We start from the raw sequence: 26,881 nt of genomic DNA on the forward strand, positions 1-26,881 counted from the left end.
TATATATGTAACAACTTCCTGCTGGATTTCGGGGTATCATATATGGAGTGATGGATGGTGCACAACAGATGTATAAAAACTCATTTTTAATATTAGTTACAACATTGTACCTAACCAGCTGTCAGGGGAGACTGACATCTAAACTGAGACTTTAAAGGATGACTAGAGAAAGGAGGAGACAGGAATTAGAGGGAGTGTGGGTTAATGAGAAAGATGGAGATGGGGTCAGTTAATTAGGGAACACATTTTACATTACGTAGATTGTTTCCTTTATAAAAATCAAGAAGGAAACTACTACTGGTTGAGTATATGGAGAAAGAAGTATTCAGGAAAATGACTCAGATGGCTTTTGCAGTGGCTTCATGCTAATAATGGGTAATACAGGTGACAAATGTAGAAGAGTAAAATTGGTGGTTGGTCCTACTTCCTACCATGCACAGAAAATGAACTCAGAATGGATCAAAACCGATCCAAAATCAGTCCTTTAGAATCAAAGATCTAAATGGAAGAGCTAAAACTATAAGGTTCTTAGATGCAAGTAGAGGTAAATATGAGATTCTGGATTTGGCAGTGATTTCTTAGATATATCAAAAGCACAAGCAACAAAATCTAAAATAAATTGCCCTTTATTAAAATTAAAACGTTTGTGCATCAAAGGATACTACCAATAAAGTGAAAATATAACCTACTGAATGGGAGATACTCCTCTATTGCTTATCTGTTCTCTAGCATACAGTTAGTTGTATCCTTAAGAAACTTTGAATTAACAAAAATCATATTACCATACCTATTACTTTGATATGGATAAAAAGAATAGCAATCTTAAGTTTTCTGTGGCAATTTTGATAATAAATTTGAATTGCTACCTAAAATGTGAACAATATATAAACAGTTGTTACGGTGTAGTGGTTAAAGCCTTGACTTTGCAGTCAGTGAATCAGTAGAGAGGCTTTTAACTTGAAATAACAGAAGGTCCTATTTTAGTGGGTTTAAACAAATCAAATCCCTCCTTCCCCTCTCCCCCAAAACTAGAGTTAGACAGCTTCTGGTGAAAGTTGAGTGGCTCACAGTTGCCTGACTCTGAGATGCTCTTGATTTGTTTTTAAATTTTATTTAAATCAAAGTTAATTAACATAGTGCAATAATGGTTTCAGGTGTAGAATTTAGTGATTCATCATTTACATATAACACCCAGTGCTCATCCCATCAAGTTCCCTCTGGTACCATCACCCATTTATCCGATCCCCCACCCACCTCCCCTGCAGCAACCCTTAGTTGATTTTTTTGTTCATGATTGCACAGTGGTTGTTTCAGTTTCAGATAGCAAAGAGGTAGCTTTTTTTTTTTTTAAAGCAAAACTGTAACCCCACAGTAAACTTCTGCTTACATCTCAGAATTCTGTCATGTATCTACCTTTGGCAGGAAGGTGGCTAGGAAAAACCGGGTTGAAAATGGTGGTTGGGTCAGCCAACCAACAATATCAACCAGACTGATTTTTAAAGTCACATCTGTCCATGATTAGTGTTGTAATGATGGTTAAGTTAGCCTTTCTAAGCCAAAATTTCCTCATCTTTAAGATAAGGATAAAGAGGATACTTATTATTATTATTAAGATACTACTTCTAATTCTCTTATTCCTACTAAAATGAGAATGCATGTAAAAATCTGAGCAATGTGCCAGATAAGGGAGTTTAGTGCTCACAAAATGTTAACTCTGATTTTATCATCATCATTATCATCATAATCTTTCATGTCAACATCAGCTTCATTCTTTTGTGGAGGTAAAATTGACATTACATAAAATTGATCATTTTAAAATGTGCATGTTAGTGGCATTTAGTACATTCACAGTATTGTGCAACTATTCTATCTATCTAGTTCCAAGGTATTTTTATCACTCCATAAGGACGCCTGAGAGTGTCTCCTGTTTCCCTTAACCCAGCTCCTGGCAATTACTAATCTGCTTTCTGCCTTTGTGAATTTACCTGTCCTGGATATTTTGTATAAATGGAATCCTATAATACATAACCTCCTATATCTGACTTCTTTCCCTTAGCATGTTTTTGAGGTTCATCCCTGTTGTAGCATGTAACAGTACTCCATTCCTTTTTATGACTGAAGAGTATTCCATTTTATAGAAATGCTTCATTTTGTTAATCCATTTATCAGTTGATGGGCATTTAGGGTTGTTTCTATTTTGGCCATTGTGAGTAGTACTTCTCTGAACATATGTGTACAAGTGTTTGGATACGTTTTCTCATTTCTTGGGAGTATACACATAGGAGTAGACCTTCTGGGTCATATAGTAATTCTGTGTTTAACTTTTTGAGGAACTGCCAAACTATGTTCTGTATCATCTGCACCATTTTCATTTCCACCAGCAATGTCTGAGAGAGTCCCATTTTCTCTACGTCCTCACCAACAATCATTATTTTCTGGGTTTTTTTTGTTTTTGGTTTTGTTTTTTAATTATAGACATCTTAGTGTGGTGTGAAGCTGTATTTCTTTGTGGTTTGAATTTGCATTTCCCTGATGATTAGTGATACATCTTTCTATGTGCCTGTTGGTCTTTTATCTTCCTTGGGAAAAAGGCTGTTGAGGTCCTTTGCCATTTTCAAATTGGGTTGTCTTTTTTGTTGTTGAGTTGTAAGAATTCTTTATATTTCTGGATACTAACCCTTATTAGGTTTATTATTTGCAAATATTTTCTCCCATTCAGTAGGTTATATTTTCACTTTATTGGTAGTATCCTTTGATGCACAAACGTTTTAATTTTAATGAAGGGCAATTTATTTTAGATTTTGTTGCTTGTGCTTTTGATATATCTAAGAAATCACTGCCAAATCCAGAATCTCATATTTACCTCTACTTGCATCTAAGAACCTTATAGTTTTAGCTCTTCCATTTAGATCTTTGATTCTAAAGGACTGATTTTGTTTTTTGTTTTTTTTTTTAAATTTAACGTTTATTTATTTTTGAGACAGAGAGAGACAGAGCATGAACGGGGGAGGGTCAGAGAGAGGGAGACACGGAATCTGAAACAGGCCCCAGGCTCCGAGCTGTCAGCACAGAGCCCGACGCGGGGCTCGAACTCACGGACTGCGAGATCATGACCTGAGCCGAAGTCGGCCGCTCAACCGACTGAGCCACCCAGGCGCCCCTAAAGGACTGATTTTGGATCGGTTTTGATCCATTCTGAGTTCATTTTCTGTGCATGGTAGGAAGTAGGACCAACCACCAATTTTACTCTTCTACATTTGTCACCTGTATTACCCATTATTAGCATGAAGCCACTGCAAAAGCCATCTGAGTCATTTTCCTGAATACTTCTTTCTCCATATACTCAACCAGTAGTAGTTGTTTCCTTCTTGATTTTTATAAATGAAACAATCTACATAATGTAAAATGTGTTCCCTAATTGATTCCATTTTATTTAGTGTATAACAGGAAATCTTGAGCTACATTAGACATATCTACAGTAGGTCCAGGGTTTTTAATTTTTAAAAATTGGCAGGGGTAGATTGGAAATCTCTTAAGTTTATTTTTTAATTTATTTTATTTTATTTTTAACGTTTATTTATTATTGAGAGACAGAGACAGAGCGTGGGAGGGGCAGAGAGAGAGGGAGACACCGAATCTGAAGCAGGCTCCAGGCTCTGAGCTGTCAGCACAGAGCCCGACACAGGGCTCAGACTCACAAACCCAAAGATCATGACCTGAGCCGAAGTCTGACGCTTAACTGACTGAGCCACCCAGGTACCCCTAAGTTTGTTTTTAGGTTTAACATTTTACCACTCAGAATATAGTTGATGAGAAAATGTGATTGCTGCTTTTGCAATCTAATCTTGTTTTATTTGGTAATTCTTAGTCTGTATATCTTTTACTGAATGGCATGCCTTGATTAGAAGTTAGCTTACTAGTCCTTTTCTCCCCCCTTCATCTACAGTGTTCAGGATGATGTAGTTAGCTGGGAGAAAGTGGTGGTGGTATGGTAGCCTATACGGGGCTGTTGAATTCTCTTTGTCAGCTTTAAAAACACAGTCTATCAGTGCAGGATGGATGGGACGGGTCTTACACATTCTTCTGCTAACTGTCCAAAGGTTTCACTTCTAAAGTTGTCTAACTGTTCTAAACAAAGGAGGATATAACTTGCTTAGTTTTTTTGTTTTTGTTTTTTTTAGTACTTGATTCTGAAACTTGAAAGGCCTGCTATAGTCCAGAACATCACATTTGGAAAATATGAGAAAACTCATGTCTGCAATTTGAAGAAATTTAAAGTCTTCGGTGGAATGAATGAAGAAAATATGACAGAGTTGTTGTCCAGGTGAGTTATGATTATGGGGAAGAAAGAGTTCTCTTTTAAACAAGTTGTAGTCTTAGTTTTGTCTCTTTGTGGCTAAATCTGCATGGTTTGATTTTTTCTTTCAAGGGAGAAAAGAATATTTCTACTATTGTATTTCTAGTGCCTTATTTTAATATTGTGGCTTGAGTTAGCTTTTTTTTTTTTAACCAACAGCCACTACTAAATATTGTTACTAAAAAATAAAGAATAAAATTTGGGTTTTTTTTTTCCTACTTATTTTTCAGTCTTATTTTTGAACTGTAAATGACCTCAGTAGTATTTTCAGCGTTAATAAAAATCTTTGCTATAAAAATTATAGACTCTATCCAAAACATTAAGATCAATTGCCCTAATCCAGAAATAATATTTTGGTCATTTAGTAAAAATTAGAGACTAGCAAGAGAAAAGGTATAAGACTAGCACAGTACCTACCACTTGGAAGGAGCTCAGTAAATATGAGTTTTCACAACATAGACCACGAGGAATGAAAGTATTAATTTGCCCCATAGATCATGAAAAATCAGATAGCCAGTAGAGTGGGCAAATAAAACCATATTGTTTTAGAATGTATTTATGATATAATATGTCCCATCAGCACAGCATTTTATATGAGTAAATATTACATCTATACTGCATTTGATTTAAGTCATGAAAGTGTTTTAGGACATAAGGCAACCTGAAGGTAAGTGACTTTCCCATAAATACTTGTGTTTCAATCCTAGTTGTTTATATTAGGTGATATGGATTTATTTTTATTTAGGGTGAAGTGGATGCTATTAAACTAATGGAGTAAGGTTGTCTTTGAAAATTTGTTGAGCTATAAAAGGAACATTATTGGCATCTTAATCAGAATTTTCTAATATTTGGCTCTAAGTTTACAGATGTGAGTGTGATTATTTTTAATTTTTTTCTTACTGCTTACATATTTTATGTCATTTTCAGTTACACACTAAGAATACTAGGTCCTATCACACATTTCCCTGCACTGTAGCCACATCCTTTAATTAACACTGAACATTTTTCATCAACCTTTATATAACTAAGAGAACACAGTTACAATGCAGTTGATGTGAATGTACAAGTTTTGACCTATATTCTCATGTTCAACTACTACTTTACATTGTCTTGGTCATGTATTTTGTTTAACCTTAAGATCTGAATTTGTTTTAGTGTGTTTACTAAATTATAAAGTCAGATTTGATAACCTTATTTTTATTCACAGTGGCTTAAAGAATGATTATAACAAAGAAACATTCACCTTGAAGCATAAAATTGATGAACAGATGTTCCCTTGTCGATTCATTAAAATAGGTAAGGTTTTCAGCATTCTGAAATAGAAATAAATTCTTCATACCATCAGTCAGCAAACTACAGCCTGTGGGCTGAGCTGAATCCTTCAGGACTCCTGTTTTTTAAAACATTTTGAGAACACTGCCACACTTGTTATTCACTGGTTATATAAGTCTGTATCTTGCTTTTGCGCAACAAAGACATAGTTGAATAGTTGCAAGAGACAAAATGTTTACTGCTTGGCCTTTTGCAGAAAAAGTTTTCTGATCCTTACTTTATACATCTATAACTAAATGACAATTATTTCAAGTGGGACCTTTTCCAAATATTTTTCATTTGAAAGTTTTCTTAGAAGGTTTAATGAGAGGGGCACCTGGGTGGCTCAGTCAGTTAAGCGTCTAACTCTTGATTTCAGCTCAGTTCATGATCTCAAGGTTTGTGGACTTGAGCCCCCCTTCAGGCTCCGTGCTGACATTGTGGAGCCTGCTTGGGATTCTCTCTCTGTCCCCCCCCCCCCTCAAAATAAATAAATAAACTTAAAAGAAAAAAGGTTTAATGAGATAAGTGACTTGTTTCAGCTTTGATTGTTTCATAGAGGATTCATCAAATTGTAAAGCTATAATATTCTAAACTAAATACTGATGAATCCCTTAAGGCAATATATTATGGCTATTTCCTATTCTGCTTTTTTTTTTTTAACTTTATTTATTTTAAGAAAGAGACAGTGTGAGTTGGGGAGGGGCAGAGGGAGAGGGAGACAGAGAATCTCAAGCAGGCTCTGCACTGTCAGCACAGAGCCTGATGTGGGGCTCAAAGTCAGGAGCCGTGAGATTATGACCTAAGCCAAAACCAAGAGTTAACCAAAAGTTAACCAAGAGTTAACGCTTAACTGACTGAGACACCCAGGTGCCCCTCCTATTCTGTTTTTTGTCTTTTTTTTCCTCATTAAACTAATTTTATGGCCCACTAATATGGTGCATTGTAATGTTTAAAAAATACTACCTAAGGCATGTATTTATTTAGCTTAAGACAGTATTTGTAATGCTTCCTTAAAATTATTAATTTTAGGGTTATTTTGCTTTTCTTTAGGATTTATTATTTAGAAGGTAGAAAAGTTGAGGACTTGACAATTTTAATTTGTATCTATGTTGCATAACTATGACAATATTATCTTAAAATTAGAGTGAATTAGATCCTTCAGAGAATAATAGTAATAAAAGCTAGAATCCCATGTTTTGATTTGAGAGAGAAAAATTCCTCTTTTGGAACAAGTAGTGTAACTCATTGTCATTGCCAACCTATCAAGAGGTGGCCTGTTCATTTCATTGAATCAAATAGTTCTATTGGGCAAAAAGAATATATTAAGGTCTTAATAAAGACTACTCTACAGGGAAAGCTATTCTTAGAATATTTGGGCTATCCAGGGGCCCCTGAGTGGCTCAGTCAGTGAAGTGTCTGACTTTGGCTCAGGTCATGATCTTGCAGTTTACAAGTTTGAACCCCTCATCGGGCTCTGTGCTGGCAGCTTAGAGCCTGGAGCCTGCTTCACATTCTGTCTGTCTGTCTGTCTCTCTCTCTCTCTCTCTCTGCCCCTCCCTGCTCATGTGCGCGCGCTCTCTCTCTCTCTCTCTCTCAAAAATAATAAACATTAAAAAAATTTTTTTTAATTAAAAAAAAAAGGATATTTGGGCTATCCACTGTGCTACTTTCTTTTATAACTATTGTTTCTGTTATTATAATGAATAATTGTAAATAAAAACCTATTTCCTGTTTTCCTGTGAGAATTTATGAAGAAGCAGATTTTTTTACTATGTTTAACTCTTGGTCCTTTTTTCTTTTCTTTTTTTAACCAAGTACTGCTTTCCTCAGTTTGTGGACTGCTGGCTCCTATAGCCCTTGCATAGTTACGTGTTTCAGGTATACAAGTAGTGAAATATCTTATATTTTCCTATAAAGTACTTCTTCAGCTTCTATTTTGCTTCGTCATACAAAATGAAATTTCTTTTTTTTATGTGCTTTATTTGTGCTTTTTTGCATGATACCTACAGTCTTTGGTTTACATTTAAGGAAAATATGTACTGCTATAGCTCTCAGTCTTCTAGTATTTGTCATTAGAAGAAGTGTGAATAAATATCTATTTAAGGAAGTTGCATAGTTTCTTAAAAATTTGTAAAACAGAGGTCTCTTCTGGATGAGTTAGACATTCAACTGCTCAAAGACAAGAAATTGGACCTCTTTCCAGCCCTTTTTGTCAGCCTTTAATTACAGAGTATAATGATGCCTTTTACTTAACCCTGGGTTAGTTTCATGGTTTTCAGGCAAATGTTAACTTGAGCTTTTCAAGTGATTATAGGCACTTACTAACTCATGATATTTAGGATATTAATATTTAGATAACTTCATATTTCTTTTCTATTAAAAGATGTTAGTAATGGTCAGCTGTGTGTTTGCTTTCTAGTCTTTTCAACATTCTCTTGATATGTTTTGTTTGAAAATAAGGTAAATGTGAAACTATTAGGTTAGTATTTTTAGTTTATAACTGTTTTCTTAAAAGGTCATTCTGAAAAAGCACTTGTGATGTGTAGCTGTCTCTTGGTGGTGATTTAGCAGATATTTGTTTGCCTGCTTGGCATAAATTGTTAGAATGACTTGGATTTCTGTGGATTTTTTGGATTTTTGCAGCCTGGATAGTTGTGGGGGCTTCAGGGAGAAGCTTCAGCTCTGGCTGGATTGGGCCTGCATTCTGGATCCTCAAAAGTATTTAGAAGTCTAGAATGAATACTAAGTCTGGGACGGGTGTGAGTGCCCTGATGGTGGCCCTTTATGAAAGCATGTGGAAAGGTGACATTTTAAAAAGTGTACTATTAAGAGGAAAATTAATATGGTAGTAATAGCTTATAATAATAATAGCTGACATTTATTGAGCACTTACTGCATGCCAGTTACTGTGCTAGATGTTTTGTATACTTATTAATTCTATAAGAGAATAGATGCATCCTTTCAGAGTGGTTAGTCTTGAACTTTTAAGATGATCTTTCAGAACTTTAAAATTACTGTCATCTTCTAACAGCTGTTTTAGCCATCTAGATAAGAGCTTCCTAAGGGATACTGCTAAAGCACACTGAATGTGTCACAGATGCATTTCATTGTGCTGAGGTGTTGACACCCCCCCCCCCCCCCCGCCTGATCCTAGAGTAACAAGAGCCTGCAGGCTCTTATCCTTGTTTGCCATAAACATTATCACTGTCTGTGCATGTCATTATGAAGAAGGTTGGGAAGCACTGATCCTGATCATATCCGTGTCTGATTGTGCCATGAGGAAAACTGATGGTTGAGCCCTAGGATGCAAACTCTTAGCCTTAGGATGTGTATTAGCAGTTTCTAATCTTTATTTGAGGTGGGAGCAAAGGCATCTTTCATTGGGGAGCAAAGAACATGTGCTTCAAGCTGCAGATCACATTTAGATTTCTTTTTCTTTTGTTTTTAACTTTTTAAAAAATATTTATTTTTGAGGAGAGGGAGACAGCGCGCGAGCAGGGGAAGGGCAGAGAGGGAGACACAGAATCCGAAGCAGTCTTCAGGCTCTGAGCTGTCAACACAGAGCCCAACATGGGGCTCGAACCCATAGATTGCGAGATCATGACCTGAAGTTGGACGCTCAACCGAGCCACCCAAGCGCCCCTAGATTTCAGAAATATAATGTGTAGTAAGTCTATTATGTATTATTAGAATTATTAATGCTATAAAAATCATTTGTAAAATTTGAAGTGAGTGTACATTACTCTGCTTATTCTTTATAGATCCCTTCAATCTGTTAAAAAATTATACTCTTCATCTTTAATATATGATTTTCTTGTTCTCTGAAAGGTTTTAAGCATTATAACTAATATTAGTCTAGAAATATTTCTGTTGGGTCATCCAGTATATAGACAAAATCTCACTAAAACACAATTGCTAAAAGGTCTTTAATAAAGTGAACATTTTACTGGGACTTGAGTAAGATATATTAAGATATTTTTTTTCCTCCAAATCTTATTGAACTTGGACCTGGAACTTCAAATTACTAACTAATGTCTGGTTATACTTAGAGACTATATGTTCTTTTGGCCTTGGGTTTAGAATCCTATTTTATTTTGACTCCTACTACTTAATGGTTATTGCTGTGATGTAATAGATCAACTTTTTACTTTTTAAATGGTACTGCTACATAAAGGAATGAACACCAAAACAATGATGATAATTTAGTATTCAGTGGTATAAAACTTTTTGACATTTTTGTCGTTTGCACATGTAAACTGAAAGCCATATTAAACATCCTAATAGTCAGTCATATATCCTAATGACTGGTGGCTACTGCCTTTGTGTTTCTTCACTCACACAGATAGGAAGTCATCTGACGTAGCTCCTCATTGAGCATGATGTGCTAAAAGAGAGTAGTGGACTTGGAAATCAATAGGTTTGATGTCAAATATGATGGCTATTCTGTTTTGATACTTAAAACTTGACAAGTGTTAGTTTCTGAATAGTTACATTATTCATTCTGAACCATATTAGTGTTACATTAAAACCCATTGGCTTATCTTACACTTTGAGTTAGTCTTTTATCCGTGCATGGTATTGTAACATCATTCATTGTTCATTTAGAAATACAGTTTACTGAGTTATGCAGATCTCCTAAATGTGGAAACATTTCATTCTGTAATATTAAAAAAATCATGGTCATTAATATATCACCATCAGTCTCATCAGAAATTGCCTTAAAGTAGTTAAATTCACAACCTTAGATACCAATTTTCTGAAATTCTCATTTTTCCTTGAAAGCTTGAACTTTATCCTTGGCAACAAATATTGTCAGTTGTTTTCTTTGAAATGATTGATAAATATCTGGCATATACCCCAAACTCAATAATCATAGATTGCCTATAACTTTTTCTTTTAAGAGGAAATTGTATCCTATTGGTGGTGGTGGGGACAAATGACAATTATAGCTCATAACTCAAACAGCTGTACGGGTTCTTTTGTTTGAGGTAACCGCCATGCTTTGGTATACAGTGGAAGTGCTTTATGTGTACTTGCCATTTTGTCACACAGAATATTAAAAAGATTTGTCCTTAATGTTAGGAATTTATTAAAAATTTTTATTGTGTCATCAAAGACATTCTTAAATGAATTGTCCTTTAAAAATTTTTTTATTTTAAAAAATAAAGAGGGAGGGAGAGAGAGTGAGCAGGGAAGAGGGGCAAAAGGAGAGAATCTTAAGCAGGCTCCACACTCAGCATGGAGTCCAATGCGGGGCTTGATCTCACAACCCTGGGATCATGACCTGAGACGAAATCAAGAGTCGGATGCTCAGCCGACTGAGCCTGAGCCACCCAGGTGACCCTGTACTTTTCTTTCCTTTAAAAATTTTTTTTATTGCATTTACTTGTTTTTGAGAGACAGTGAGACAGAGTGCAAGCGGTGGAGGGGCAGAGAGCGAAGGAGACACAGAATCCAAAGCAGGCTCCAGGCTCTGAGCAAACGTTCAGCACAGAGTCCGACACAGGGCTCAAACCCACGAACGTGAGATCATGACCTGAGCCAAAGTCAGACACTTAACTGACTGAGCCATCCAGGCCCCCCCTCCCCCATGCTTTTCTTTTTAAACATTTTTTTTTTTAATGTTTATTTTTGAGAGAGAAGGAGCACAAGCGGAGAAGGGGAAGAGAGAGAGGGAGACACAGAATCCAAAGCAGGCTCCAGGCTCTGAGCTGTCAGCACAGAGCCGGATGCGGGGCTCGAACCCATGAACTGCGAGATCATGACCTGAGCTGAAGTCGAGCGCTTAACTGACTGATGTAGTTAGTATACCTTAGCTCCTGAGCCACCTTGGTGCCCCTATATTTTACTTTTTTTAACTGCGAGTATATGATGGTGAGGAATACAGTGCAGTCTCTACTGTATCAAGAATACTAACACATTTTCATGCTACTGCTTTTCATGGCACTGCTGATGTGTCGGAAGTTATACTCACCATTGTCTTTTCACCAAGAGTGCAAATGTCAGTACAGTTAAAAATGTAATGATAAATAATGATAAAATCTTAGTCTTATTATAAACAATAGTTTTGACCACTTGGTACATCCTGAAAAGGTTACAGGGGTCCCCAAGACACAGTAGATCATATGTTTAAAACCTTTACTTTGTTCTGTCATTACTGAAGTGAAATGTTACCTTCATCCTGTGGTAGGTAAATTCCTCTGAATCTTGAGATTTTTGGATATACTTTTCTGCTTCAGTAATTTATCTTCCTTTTCCCCCACTCATATCAAACTTATAATTACTACGTATTTTTAGAATGTTTACTTTCTTTTGGATATTCTTGTGTTACTCATTTTTTAAAAACCAATTTGTTCAATTACATGACAAGAGATAAATGAATATTGGGTGTCTGGCTGGCTCAGTCAGTGGAGCATGCGACTCTTGGGGTTGTGAGTTCAAGCCCCACGCAGAGATTATTTATAATCTTTAAAGAATAAAATGGATATGTACCATTGAGACTTTGATTGAGATTACATTAAATTTATAATTGAGGGGAACTGAGATGTTTACAGCATTGAGTTTTTCCATTTAGGAACGTAGTATGTCATTTCGTTTTTTCATTTCTTAAGTAAAACTCTATATTTTCTTAAATAGATCTTGCATATTTTAAACTTTCTTCTGAGATACTGTAAGTTCTTTTGGCCGTTATAAACAGGACTTTTTCATTATATTTTCTAGTTGGTTATTATAAGTAGAGGGAAAACTGATTTTCATGTTTACCTTGCATACAAACTTAAGTTTTCCTGTTGAATCTCTTGAATTACTTAAGATAGGTTTATCATCCTCAAGTGTTAATATTTTTTAATTTGCATTTTTTTCTCACCACATTTGATAAGATCTCCCATATAGTGTTGCATAAGAGAGATAATTGGGCTTTGTCTGATTCCTGACTTGAGTGGCAACATGTAATGTTTCTCCGTTAAGTTCAGTTTTTGAGGCCTTTGATATTAAAAAAAAAAATCTAGCTTAGGTAGTTTTATTTTGCCTTCTATTTCTTATATATTAAAAGGGTTTTTTTAATGAATAGGAAATGAATATTATTAATTTACTCTTAGCACTATTTGAAGTTATCAAACACATTTCTCTTTTACTTTGTTAACATTGTGAATTATTAATATAGCTTCTGTTGTTAAACCATCCTTCCATTCCTGCAGTGAACTCCCATTTGGTTACAGTGAAAACCTGGTAGAATGTTTCTGCAACTTTTAAAAATTTTTGAATATATGGTTAGCTGAGATTAGCCTTAAGTTCTTTTTCTTCTGGTTTTGTTTTCAGGGTTATGCCACTTGTTAAGTAATTGAACTTTTGATCTCTTTTTGTGTGTTGATATAGTTTAATTTATATAGTAATTATTTGTTTATTGTGGGTTTGATAAAATTTGCCTACTTAGTCATCTAGCCTTGTCCTGTTTTTAGAGGGGTAAATAAATGAGCACTTTAAACTTATTTTATAGTGTTTTTATAGTCAAAGAATCCTCTAGATGGCATGATTCATATTTTCTTTATTTTTATTTTTGTTTCAGTTTTTTTTACTGTAGCCCCAGCACCTAATAATGCAGTGTTAGGCTTCTAGAAAATGTTCCGAAAATTTGCTGAATGAATTTTAATAGGCTCGAATAGTGATTTTACTTTGCTAAAGTTTTATTTGAACTATGTTAATTTTTTTTTCTTTTTCTTTCTTTTTTATCTTCACAAAGTTCCACTCTTATCCTGGGGACCCAGCTTTAACTTTAGCATCTGGTATGTTGAACTTAGTGGCATTGATGATCCTGATGTAGTACAGCCCTGTCTCAACTGGTATAGCAAGGTAGGACTGTGCTTTAAAATCCTGATTTTATGTTTCTGATTCCTATAAAGGGAGACATGTGTCAGTCTTTTGTCTTCATTGCTATTGAGAATAATAATAACTGTAATGCTTAATTAACTAACATTTATTATTTACATTCTGCCAGCTGCTAAGAAATCTTTATGATGTATTTAATCATTACCACTCTGTGAGATAGGTACAATTATCATCCCTATTTTATAGATGATGAAATAGAGCACCGAGAGTTTAGTATCTTACCCAGGTCCACACAATTGTATAGTGCCCAAGCCAGCATATAAACTCAGATGGTCTGGCATTATATTACTACCTGTCTGACCCTGAATTTTGTTTTTAGCCTATATTGATAGAAATATTTAAACACAGTTTTTAGTGGACTAGCTCTGATTCTATATTGGTTTTATAATACATTACTCCATTGTATTTGTTGAATAAAATAGGCATATTTTCTTCTAAAGAATTTGAAATAGTTTTTATAAATATTATGATCTTGTGCTTATAGGAAGTATAAGAATTATATTTAACAGTTGTATTCATAGACTATTTTATACAATAGATGCAGTCTGAAAAATGTGAGTTTAAATTATTGAGGAATAGGTCTTCTGGGTTTTTTGCATACCCTTTATACTTTGTTTTTTGTTTTTGATGTATATTTATTCGACTCATGACTTTTTGGGGAGCGGGGCTCTCTTGTCAAGAAGATAATAAAATTTTAGTCCAATCACCACTTCCTGTTACTTTTATTTTCAAGTAGGGGTGAACTGATCTACTCCTAGAAGGTTGGGAAGCAATGTAGATTCTTAGGTTTTTAGTGTAGAATTTCAGCTTTTTTGTGGTTAGTTTAATTGAGGAAGTCTTTGACTAATTAATTTTTGGCATTTGATTATATTCAACTTAAAATTGATGCTGACTTTTAGTATTTTCTGTATTTTTCATATATTCTTGGATTCCCTGTAATACTGTAAGTTCGTTCAAGGTAGAGACAATATTTTTAAATATTAAAAATCACCTTTACAGTGTTATACATATAATAGTACATACGTAACATCTTCTAAATTCTGTTGGTTCTTTTAAAAAATCATGGTTAAATTTCTCTGTTACTGAATAAAATTTTCCCTTTAGCCTATGGTGTGTGTGTGTGTGTGTTTTCTTTAACATACTCACACAAATCTCTTGATATTGTAGGAAGTTGCACATTTCGCCTGTTCACCCCCCAGCCTTGTGGAGAGATTATATTTGAGAGCATAAAATTGTTCACCCTCGTTCACTTTTCAAGTTCTCTGCATTTATTATGAACCTCTAGAAATTAGATAACTCTTCATCCTCTTTGAATTTTAGTGTTTTTCTTAAAGCATTAAAATTCTATTATTTCATAAATTTTCTCCTTCTATGTATCTGTATACAACTTGATAGAAAACTTAAAATGTGGGTATGACTCACATTCCTAAAGGCAACATGATTGAAAGATATCACTGTTTAGTATGTTTCTTGATAGTCATGATAAATCTTTATTTAGAGGCCAAGGGTAGTAAATTAATAATGTAAAGTTAGTTTGGATAAATAATCTTTTGTTATTTGAAAGGAAAATCATGGTTAACTGTAATACTTAAGGAAAAATATTTTGACATTTTATTAATAAAAAAATCAGCCAACTGTAAGCTTATTTGTGTTTCAAGTCTTATAAATCTTCTAAAAGGTAGTATTTTTTGCCTTATTAAAGAATAATGCTTATAAGAAAATCATATTTTTGTTTGGTCATCATGCATTGCTTTTTTGTCATTAATTTTGTTAACTTAGGAAATTTGTGGAAATTTCATAAAGTATTCTTGAAGTTACTTTTTCAAAGAAATCTGAGCTTGTATTTTTGGCATTCATCCTATTAGAGAGTTAATAAGCTCAACATTCTTTTTGGATTCTAGTTAATTGAGATGTTTACTTTATAGCTATTTAATAGATAAGGTAGCCAGGCTTGGAAAAAATTATAAAATTTAAGTAATCTCTTTCTGAACATTTAGAGGCATAAAACCTGTTTGTGAATTTTGAAATATATAAACATTGGATAATATCTGCTTTTCAAGTAATAACTTATTACTAAGAACCAAGAACAAAAAGCGTGATGACTTCTGTGTATCGTGTAATGGTTTCTGTGCTTTCAGTACCACCATTGCAATCTGATTAGTCAAAGCTAGAGACGTTATACTTTTGGTAGTCTTCAGTGGTCTTTGGTAAACAGTTTTTCTGCTTCTTAAAAGTTCAGGCTCAAGGTTTGGTTTCATCTTTTTATATCTTTCAACTTCAACTTCATGAAATACATACCTGTGGGTATATTTGTATATATTTATTTTTTTCATATCTTTCTGTTATATACTTTGTGACTTTTGGCAAGCGATTACAATTGACTAAGCTTTAGTTTTGCCATTTCAAAGTGGGAATGATAATGATACTAATGAAGAGTGTTAGTACAGTGCTTAGCACATAGTAAACGCTCACTTTAGGTTTGTTGTCACTTATTATTGCCTACAGTAATAACTAAGCAAATCTCTTCTTTTCATACTTTCTCTTGTGTTCCAGTAGTACCGTGAACAGGAAGCCATTCGCCTTTGCCTAAAACACTTTAGACAACACAACTATACAGAGGCCTTTGAATCGCTGCAAAAAAAAACCAGGATTGCCCTGGAACATCCCATGTTAACAGATCTACATGATAAACTGGTGTTGAAGGGTGATTTTGATGCTTGTGAAGAATTGATTGAAAAAGCTGTAAATGGTATGTTATAGACGTGTAAACTTAGTTTGGTTATTAGAGTGACTTCAAGTATATACAAGAAACAGTTTTTTGAAAAGAATATAAGCTTATGCCAATTATTAGTTTACTTTTTTCCCTGTCTTTTCATTCTGTAAAGATTGTTAGCTTGTTGAATTATGTGCTTCTTTTATATAAAAATAGGTTTATAATGAGACTTGAAAAACAGAAAAGAAACATATTTGAACTCACATATCTAAATCTAAGTTGCCATCTTAGGAAACCATGGAAGGATGCATTTCTGAATGCTAACATTGACTGGCACTAAACAATGTTTAAAAAAATGCTTTAAATGCTACCTTCTGTGTTAGAAGCCTATTTATTCCTTTATGTATTTTTGTAGATATACAATTACCAATTTTAATGGCATAATTTGGCATAATGGATAGTTGGATATGCCAAAAAAACATTATTAGTTGAAAGCTATAATGAATTAGATTTGTATTGGAAATATCTGTGTGGTATGGATGCTGCATAATTGCTGATTTTCTTGGGTGGTTTGTAATCTGGTTTTGAAAGAAATGTGAATATCAGAACTCTCCAGAGGTAATTGTTTTGGATGATGGCACCTATTTGAATATTTAAAGTCTTATGTTTTGTTATTTTCTTTTAATTTTGTTTTATTTTTTTATTTTTAGCAAGAGTGTGAGAGAGAGAGGGAGGGAAGGAGGGAGGGAGGGGGAGAGAGAGAGAGAGAGAAAATATTTTTTAAGCAGGCTCCATGCTCAGCACCAAGCCTGTCACAGGGTTTGATCCCATGACCCTTAAGAGATCATGACCTGAGACAAAATCAAGAGTCGGACACTCAACCCACTGAGCCACCCTGGCAACCCTGTTTTGTTATTTTAAAAAAGGATCTCTGTTATAGAATGGCATTCTTTTAAAAAATCTCCCACTAACTTTCACAGTGACAAAGAGCAGAATACGTGCTTATGATATAATAAAAAACAAATAAACATTTGGTCTTTGTCTCCTAAAACTCTTGGAATTTGGTGGAGGGATAAGAGTGTCTTAGATATTGAAATGACAGGTGGCTGGGGTCCCTAGATAGATTCAGATTTCTAGAAACACAAACCATGTGTGCAGAGGGCTAGAACTTTCAGCACCACCCTGAACTCTGGGGAGGGGAGAGGGGTCAAAGACTGAGTTCAGTCACCAGTGGCTGATGTTTTAATCAGTCATGCCTAGGTGGTGGAGCCTATCCCCCCGCCCCCACAAAAAAAAAAAAAAAAAAAGAAAAGCCCTAAACATTGGAGTGCCTGAAGAGCACATGGAAAACACACACACTCTCTCCTCTCTCTCTCTCTCTCTCTCTCTCTCTCTCTCTCTCTCTCTCTCTCTCTCTGGTTTTATTATCAATCCTGAAGAGGGTTGTGGGAACCCCAGATTCATATGCAGTAAATCAGAAGTACAAGTGGCCTGGGACTTGCAGTTGGCATCTGAAGTGGGGTAGGCTTGTGGGACTGAGCCCTTTCACTTATGGGGACCTGTTGGTAACTTCAGGCAGATAGTGTCAGAATTGAAATGTTGGATACATCCCATTTGGTGTCAGAAAATTGGAGAAATGGTTGGTGTGAAAAAAAACCCCCACACATTTGGTATCAGAAGCACTGTGAGGAAAAACAGCTCAGTGTTCAGTATAAAACTTGTGGAATGAAATTTGGTGATTTTTTTAATAGGGAGAAAGAAAAAGAGACTTTCTCAGTTCTGTGCTTTCATATAGTTTAATCTTATTGCTGTTACCATTTGTTATTAGATGCTCATTTATCAGATAGGTTGACTATTTTACAACTGAAGAAAATGGAACCAGTACAGCCTACTTTGAGTTTATAAATTTTAAATTAACTTAAAATGAATTGCTTCTGGCTTCATTGCTTTGTAATAACCAACTTGTCCCTTAGCTTTATACATTGTTAGGGCTTATTTATATTTATTTGGTAATGATTCTTGCAAATAAATGATTACTGTTTGGGGTGAGGTAGAAGGGGGGAAGGAACTAGGGAGCAGATTGGGAAGAAAAAAATTTTTCCCATATTGGTAATAGAATAAACATTGGAATATAAACAAATAGAATATGTATGATTATTAATCCCTTCCCAAACCATTCAGATGCCACCAGTGAAAGTATAAATGTATGTATGCCATTTTTTTTTAATCCTTATTTATTTTCAGAGAGGGAGAGAAAGAGCATGCGTTAAAGCACGTGCACACATGAGCAGGGGAGGGGCAGAGACAGAGGGAGGGAAAGAATCCCAAGCAGGCTCCATGAGCCCGATGCTGAGCTCAATCTGGGCTTGATCTCACAAACACGTGAGATTATGACCTGAGTCTAAATCAAGAGTCAGAAGGTTAACTAACTGAGCCACCCAGGCCCTCCTATGTTTGCCATTTCTGAGAATGAGGAAGTCATACGTGCTTTCATGGTTTGTTACTTTTGTTTCAGATCTTTAAGGCATGTAGTATTTTATTAAGGTAAATAACAATGACAACAAAAGCAACTGGCAACTTTATGCTATGACTAGGCTAGAAACAGTTATATTTAAAAACTGTGTCTTTAGGAGACACCTGAGTGGCCAGTCACTTAAGCATCCAACTCTTGGTTTTGGTTTAGGTCATAATCATGGTTCCTGAGATGGAGCCCTGAGTCAGGCTCTTCACTGACAGCTCAGAATCTGCTTGAGATTCTCTCTCCTCCCTACCCTCTCTCTGCCCCTCCCCTGCTCATGTGCTCGCTCACTCTCAAAATAAACAATAAATTTAAAAAACTAAATAAAAACTGTGTCTTTATAAATATACTCCTATAAGAGAAACTGTTAAAACTATGTGAAACTCTGATACTACAGAGACTTATTGGCTCTAGGAAGGACCCGAGTTTAGGGAACATTGGTCATAACTCTGTTCTTGAGACTTAGAGCTAAGTCATGTTTTTTGTATTCCTAAACTGGCTTGGAACAGTATTTAGTTAATAAACATTCCTTTCAGGGTTGTTCAGTTGCTGCTGACTTCACTGATGATGATTTGTTGGACAAATAAGGAAGTAAACACTGAAGAGTTTTTTGGCTTGTGTTCCACTAAAAACATAGAGAAGGGCAAGAAGTTCCTGTTTGCTAAATAGGAAAGTTGAGAGAATGAAAAGCATTTTCTATGAAGCATCTTATAATGGATGAAACAAAAAATGATTTTTCGTATATATTAGCATGTTCTTCAAGTATGGTATTTTAAGAAAGTGTCTAATAGGCTTCCTAGTTGTTAGAAACATCCCTGCATTTAACAGAAGACCATGGAGGAGGGGAAAGGGGAAAAAAAAAGACGTTAGAGAGGGAGGGAGGCAAAACATAATAGACTCTTAAAAACTGAGAACAAACTGAGGGTTGATGGGGGGTGGGAGGGAGGGGAGGGTGGGTGATGGGTATTGAGGGCACCTGTTGGGATGAGCACTGGGTGTTGTATGGAAACCAATTTGACAATAAATTTCATATTAAAAAAAAAAGAAACATCCCTGCATTTACATTTAATTTCATGACAGGTGATTCCTTAACCAATTAATGCTACTTTTTTGTTGACAGTGTCCGGGGGAAAAGGTAGAGTCCAGTGATTATGGGCAAAAGTAATCACCTAGGAACAGGAACTCATCACTTTGCAGTGTTTATCTTATTTCCTCTTGAAATTAAAGTTTGCTTTTGTGAGGTAAGGGAGTGATAAAGTTTATTAAAGTTTAGTAAAATCAAGTTTAATAAAAGGGTCCAAAAGTTTCAGCTGGAGGTCTTTCTCGTCTTCCCACTTTCCCTCCTCTCCTCCCTTTTCTTTCTCCTCTTTTATCTGTTTCTTCTCACCCTGTGGTTTACGCAGTGGTGGTTAATTATGTGGCTGGCCTGTTTCCCTGTCAGCATTTTTTTTAAGTGAGATCTCTAGGCTTGTTGGAGTTTCTAGCCTTTGTGGCAGGGTTTTTTTGGTTTTTTTTAATTTTTTTTTTAACATTTATTTTTGAGACAGCATGAATGGGGGAGGGTCAGAGAGAGAGGGAGACACAGAATCTGAAACAGGCCCCGGGCTCTGAGCTGTCAGCACAGAGCCCGACGCGGGGCTCGAACTCACAGACTGTGAGATCATGACCCGAGCTGAAGTCGGACGCTCAACCGACTGAGCCACCCAGGCGCCCCTGTGGCAGGGTTTTTAACTACAGATCTAGTATTATTAATGGCTATAGGGCTGTTCATATTCTGTGTATCCTGAGTGAGCATGGGTAGTTTGTGTCTTTTTTTTAAGTTATTTATTTTGAGAGAGAGAGAGCTCATGAGGAGGGGAGGGGTAGAGAGAGAGGGAGAGAGAGAATCCCAAGCAGGGTCTGAGCTGTCAGTGCAGAGCACGACGCGGGACTCCATCCCACAAATCGCGAGATCATGACCTGAGCTAAAACCAAGAGTTGGACGCTTAACTGACTGAGCCACCCAGGCGCCCCAGTGGTTTGTGCCTTTTAAAGGGCATGCCCATTTCATCTAAATTAGTGCATTTATTGGCATAACGTTGTTTATGCCTTTATGGCACCTTTATGTCTTATTTTTTATAGTGTTAATTTTTGTCTTTTGTATTTGTCTTTTTTTGTCTCAGCAGTCTGGCTAGACATCTATTAGTTTCATTTTAAGAAAACAGCTTTTGGTTTCTTTGTTACTTCTCTCTCTTCTCTCTCTCTCTCTCTCTCTCTCTCTCTCTCTCTCTCTCTCTCTCGCGCGCGCGCGCGCGTGTGTGTGTGTGTTTCTGTTCTGTTTCATTGATTCCTACCTTTATTATTTCCTTTTTTTTCTGCATAGTGTAGTTTTAATTTGCTCTTCTTTTTCTAATTTCTTACAAATGAAACCTGAGGCCATTAATTTGAGATCCTTCTTTACTAATACAAGCATTTAGTGTTAAAGAATTTTCTTTTAAATGTAGTTTGCTCCCTGGTGAGTCAGATACTGCCCCAGGTTGAGTTGTTGCACAAAGAAAACTGTAGCATAGGAGGAGATCACAGGGGATGGCTTCCAAAACTGCCACTCCCAAAGAGGGGATAAATGGGTTCCTTTTGTTTAGGGTTAGGATGAATATTTAGATTGGGAAGCCTTGTGATCTCTTGTAGAGAAGGGCATAAGGTCACCATGTGCCTTAAGGAAACTTGCCTACACACAGATTGTATGTCATGTAAATGAAGCCGAGTCTCCTCTTAGGGCAGACGTTTTAGTATTATAATGAGGTAAAGGTAGTTGTGAGTCATTCCAGAGGTCACCCCATGGTCCTTCTGCACGGGAGTTGGGAGTTTAGCTGAAAAGGTCTGGGTGGTCTGAGCCTGTGGGGTCTTGTCAGGGCCCTTGCCATCACCTCATGAGTGGTTTCAGGTTTCATTTGCCTGAGTTAAGAGCTAAACCAGAAAGAAGAGCTTAAGGAAAAACAAGACAAATGCTCATAAGTACGAGCTGGTGGGTCTTGGGATCCAGACAGTGACATAAACACTGCTAGCTGTATATCACAAATTCTGCTTTGTTGTGTTTTCACTCCTGTTCAGTTTAAAATACGTATGCATAATGGCACACTTTTCTTTCCAACCCTCCTTATGCCTTATTTTGTTCTCTTGTGCTTAATCTTTTGGTCAGGATATCTAGTACAAGGGTGAGATGACATAATGATAGTGGATATCCCTATCTCAAAAGAAATGTTTTCAGCATTTCATTGCAAAGTATCTTACTTGATCTGGGATTTTGGAGCTTCTGTATTAGATTCCTAGATTGCTAAGAGTTTATGTTATTAATGGGTATTGAATTTTACCACTTTTTCTCTATCTTTTGTGATACGATTTTTTCCTCCTAAATTCTATTAATATGTGAAATCAGTGATTGATTTTCTAATGTTAAACCTCAGATATATTTAACTTCTCATTTCTCAGATAAGCCTATCTTCCTTATATAATTTTTGGTCTATTTTGGACATAGATGGACTAATGTTTTGTTAGAATTCTTCCAACTATTTTCATTAGTAAGATTGGCCTTGTAATTTTTACCTTTCTCTTCAGGTTTAGCATCATTGTTACACTGATCTCACAGAAAGGTTGAGCTAAACTTTTCTTCCTGTAATCTGAGTATGTGTAAGATTTGAATTCTTTCTCATGTGCTTGGTGGAACTTGTCATTATGCTCTCTGTGCTTCAAAATTGCTTGGAGGAAATACTTTTGTCTATCAATTCAACTTCTTTAAATGTAGGACTGTTCAGGGTTGTTTGGTTGAGCGTTTAACAAGATATCTTTTTCTAGGAATTTGTCAGGTTCACTTAAAATTTCAAACTTGGGGCGCCTGGGTGGCACAGTCGGTTAAGCGTCCGACTTCAGCCAGGTCACGATCTCGCACTCCGTGAGTTCGAGCCCCACGTCAGGCTCTGGGCTGATGGCTCAGAGCCTGGAGCCTGTTTCCGATTCTGTGTCTCCCTCTCTCTCTCTGCCCCTCCCCCGTTCATGCTCTGTCTCTCTCTGTCCCAAAAATAAATAAACGTTGAAAAAAAATTTAAAAAAAAAAAAAAAATTTCAAACTTGTGGGCATGAAAATATACATGATATCCCCTTGTTTAATGTTTTCAGGAATTCTTAAAATGTCTCTTTTCATTCTTTCTGTTTCTCACTTATGAATTCTTTTTTTCCCCCCATCACTCTTACTGTCACCAGAAGCTTATCAAGTATATACTGGTCTTTTGAGGAAACCAGTTTCTGGTTTGTTGATTCTTTCCATTATTTCTAATATCTTCGACTTATTCTTTATGTTTAATGTGTCTTCTTTCTCTCTTTGGCATTAATTTGCTGTCTTTTTATAACTTACTGAGATGCGTACTTGGCATATTAATTTCCAGACTTTGTTATTTTCCCATGTATGCATTTAAGGATATAAATCCCCCTCTGCTTATTTTTTAGTTGTGCTATGAAGTATTTTCATTTTTGTCCAGTTCAGTAATTTCATTATGAAATAATATGGCTCTTTTGTGAGCCATAGTTAGATAGAAATGTAGTTTTGTTTTTAATTTCCAAATATGTTATGATTTTTTTTTTATTGTTGTAACTGATTTCTGGCATGAATGCATGTATTGTATTTATAGGATTTATTTATAAACTTATTTATTTATAAATTTATTTGAAAATTTATTTATAAATACAGTATATATTTATAGGATTCTAGTTCTTTGAAATTTGATAAGACTTACTATGGTCCAGACGTCTGTTTAATTTCTATAAACATATCATACATACTTGGACAGAAAATGAATTCTTTATTTGTTAAGGCAATTTTCTATATATGCCCAATTGGTCCAGTTTGCTAACCATGTTTCATAAATTTTCTTTACTGAGAGTGATTTTATCTGATTCTCTCAGTTACTAAGAAAAATATTAAACTTCCCAGTGTGATTTTAGAATTGCCTGTCTCTTATAGTTCTGTCAAATTTTGCTTTATAGATTTTGAAAGCCATGTTTCTAGGTATATATACATATTAAATTCTTTAATTTTGAATTAAATCTTTTATCATTATGAAATGTGTTTTTATCTCTAGTAGTGTTTTTGCTTGAAAAGGTATAAATTGTCTTACATTAAGCTTTTCATTTGGTGTTTGCATAACATCTATTTTTACCTTTTATTTTCAACTGTTATATATCCTCTTGTTTTTTTTTATTTTATTTTTATTTTTAATTTTTAATGTTTATTTATATTTGAGAGAGAGGGAGTGTGTGCACGCATGAGCAGGGGAGGGGCAGAGAGAGAGGGTGACAGAATCTGAAGCAGGCTCCAGGCTCTGAGCTGTCAGCACAGAGCCCGATGCAGAGCTCAAACTCACATACCATGAGATCACGATGTGAGCTGAAGTCAGATGCTACGAGCCACCCAGGTGCCCCTCTGTATTCTTTTTTTAAAAGAAGGATTTAGTTTGATTTAAAAAAAAAAATCTGCCTTCTTTTGATTTGAGCATTTATTTACTTCGTATGATTGAATTATTGGTAAATATATAGGTTTAATCTTACCATTTTACGGTATATGTTTTGCCGTATGTTTCATTTTTTGGTTGTTGTCTCTTCTTTTGCTTTTAATCTTTTCATTGTTTTTCTTTTTGTTTTTCTTTTTTTTAAGTTTATTTATTTATTTTGAGAGAGAGAGAGCGCACACACAAGTGGGGTAGGGGCACAGAGAGAGGGAGAGAGAACTCCAAGTAGGCTCCATGCTGACAGTGCAGAGCCTGACATGGGACTGCAACCCAGGAACTGGGAGACCATGACCTGAGCCAAAATCAAGAGTCGGATGCCCAACCGAGTCACTCAAGTGCCCCATTTTTTTCTTATGTTTGTTTGGAAGCAGCATACTCTGTTTATCTAGACTATATGATTAGTCTAGAAATTATACCAAGTACACATACTTAACAGAATTCATCAATACCTTTTCCCTTTTCCTGTACTAGAACTTAGTGGATTTTCAACTCTCATCTATTCACCTTCCAGTTCATATGCTATTGTTGTCCATTATTTTGATACCATATTAAAAGACTCTATAAAACTCAATTTTCAGCCAGTGTTCATTAAGTTTTCCTAAATATTTACTAATTTTTTTGTTCTTTGTTGATGTTTGCATCTTTGATCTTATATCTAGGATCAGTCTTCTTCTGCCTTAAGCATATCCTTTGGAATTTCTTCTAATGTAGGTGAACTCTCTCGGTTTTTCTTTGCTTGAAAATTTTATTTCTTAAAGGATATTTTTGCTGAATATGGAATTCTAGGTTGACAGTATTTTTTTTCTTTTTAAAATTTTAATATTCTTAAATTTTTATTTATTTATTTATTTTGAGAGAGAGAGTGAGGGAGGGTCAGAGAGAGAGAGAATCCCAAGCAGGCCCCACGTTGTCAGCGCATAGACCAATGTGGAGCTTGATCTCACAAACTGAGATCATGACCTGGGCCAAAATCCAGAGTTGGACGCTAAACCTACTGAGACACCCACGCACCCTGAGGGTTATTTTCTTCAAATACATTTTAGATATCAGTCCACAGTTAACTAGCTTCCATTTTTCCTATCGAGAGTGTACTGTAATTCTCAACTGTTGCTCCTTGGAATGTATTCTTTTTCCTTATGGCTGTTTAAATATTTTATTTTTGTTTTAGATGATTTTATTTTATTTTTAATTTTTTTAATGTTTATTTTTGAGAGAGAGAGAGAGAGAGAGTGAGAGTGAGCAGGGGAGGGGCAGAGAGAGAGAGGGAGACACAGAATCTGAAGCAGGCTTCAGGCTCCACGCTGTCAGCACTGAGCCCAGGGCAGGGCTTGAACTCAGACACCATGAAATCAGACCTGAGCCGAAGTCGGACCCTCAACCGACTGAGCCACCCAGGTGCCTAGACTATTTTTGTAGTTACGTTAAAAGGGCAACGCCAGTGTGGCAGCCCTGTTAACTATTGTGTATTTTGGTTTTCTTTTAGTCAAATATATGTTGCCTTTGTCATTCATTTCTTTCATTTTCTCATTTATCCTTTTTAAATGTACATTTACTTTGAAGTTTTCAAATTTCTCTAAATTCTTGATCTCCTTTCTATGACTATAAGTGGGGTTTTCTCTCCTTGCACTTTGGCCTTCATTTATGTGATATTTTTTTTTCTTCCTCTTTACCTTCAACTCTGACAATTCATGTTTTATTTCCTTTTATTGTTTTACTGTGTCTTTTTCAACTGTTTACATCTCTTAATGTTTTATAGAGAGGGTTGTTGCTTAACTTTTTTACATCCATAGAGAGGTATTTGGTTGTTTTTATCTACATCTTCCTATTGAATCAGATTCATTTGCCACTTTAAAAAGTTTCTTTCTTCCTTTTCCTTTTTATATCTTTGTATGAAACTTGAGTTGATTATTCCTGAGTAGTACTAATCTTTAAATGAGGTGAGTTTTTCCTAACTATTTTAGGGAAGTTCCTGTGGGTCAGGAGATATGGCTGTGTTCCAGGATAGCAAAATTTTTCCTTATGATACTTCTTTTCCTTTCAGATACTGTTTCTTCTCAGCAGTACTCATCATATAAAATCTCTCTTTTTTCCCCCTGATTGCTATCCAAAATGTTGCTTATTTCTGTAATTCCTGTTCATTCATGCCTGTTTGTTCCCTGCCCTGATTACTCCTTTCCATCACCATTCACTTCCAACTAATTCTTCAAGGCCAGCTCTTCCAAGATCGCTTTTTTATTATTCCCACACATCAATTGCTCCCCCTTCTCCACTCCTATTTGCTTTTGTGCCGTATTTCTCATTTTGTGCATCAAAGCTGGTTAGTTTTCTGCTAAGTCTAGTTCCAAATATCACATCATTGTCACTGTCATAACTAACATGTATTTGAAGGCTTTGCACATTGCATTAAACCCTATTTATATATACCCTATTTATATACCTTTTTAAACCCTTTTTATAAATTAATTTATGTAGTTATCATACCTACCTTCTAGGGTAAGCGCTGTTGTTATCCCCATCTAAAAAAAGCAGTTTGCCTAAGATAGTGCAGGTGGTAAGTG

At 35.5% G+C, this 26,881-nt stretch overlaps 1 protein-coding gene across 3 annotated transcripts in view; it reads left to right on the plus strand.

The window, feature by feature from the left end:
* MKLN1 (muskelin 1) overlaps window positions 1-26,881 on the plus strand; it is a 376,956-nt gene that overhangs the window by 250,429 nt on the left and 99,646 nt on the right. For all 3 annotated transcript variants that reach the window (XM_045495670.1, XM_045495671.1, XM_045495669.1), the window contains 4 exons: window positions 4,182-4,324; window positions 5,565-5,653; window positions 13,410-13,519; window positions 16,112-16,304. In XM_045495670.1, coding sequence (XP_045351626.1) covers window positions 4,182-4,324; window positions 5,565-5,653; window positions 13,410-13,519; window positions 16,112-16,304 — 535 coding nt within the window. The remainder of the gene's footprint in view (window positions 1-4,181; window positions 4,325-5,564; window positions 5,654-13,409; window positions 13,520-16,111; window positions 16,305-26,881) is intronic.

This window comes from Leopardus geoffroyi, chromosome A2 (assembly GCF_018350155.1).
Source record: "Leopardus geoffroyi isolate Oge1 chromosome A2, O.geoffroyi_Oge1_pat1.0, whole genome shotgun sequence".
Lineage (NCBI taxonomy): Eukaryota > Metazoa > Chordata > Mammalia > Carnivora > Felidae > Leopardus > Leopardus geoffroyi.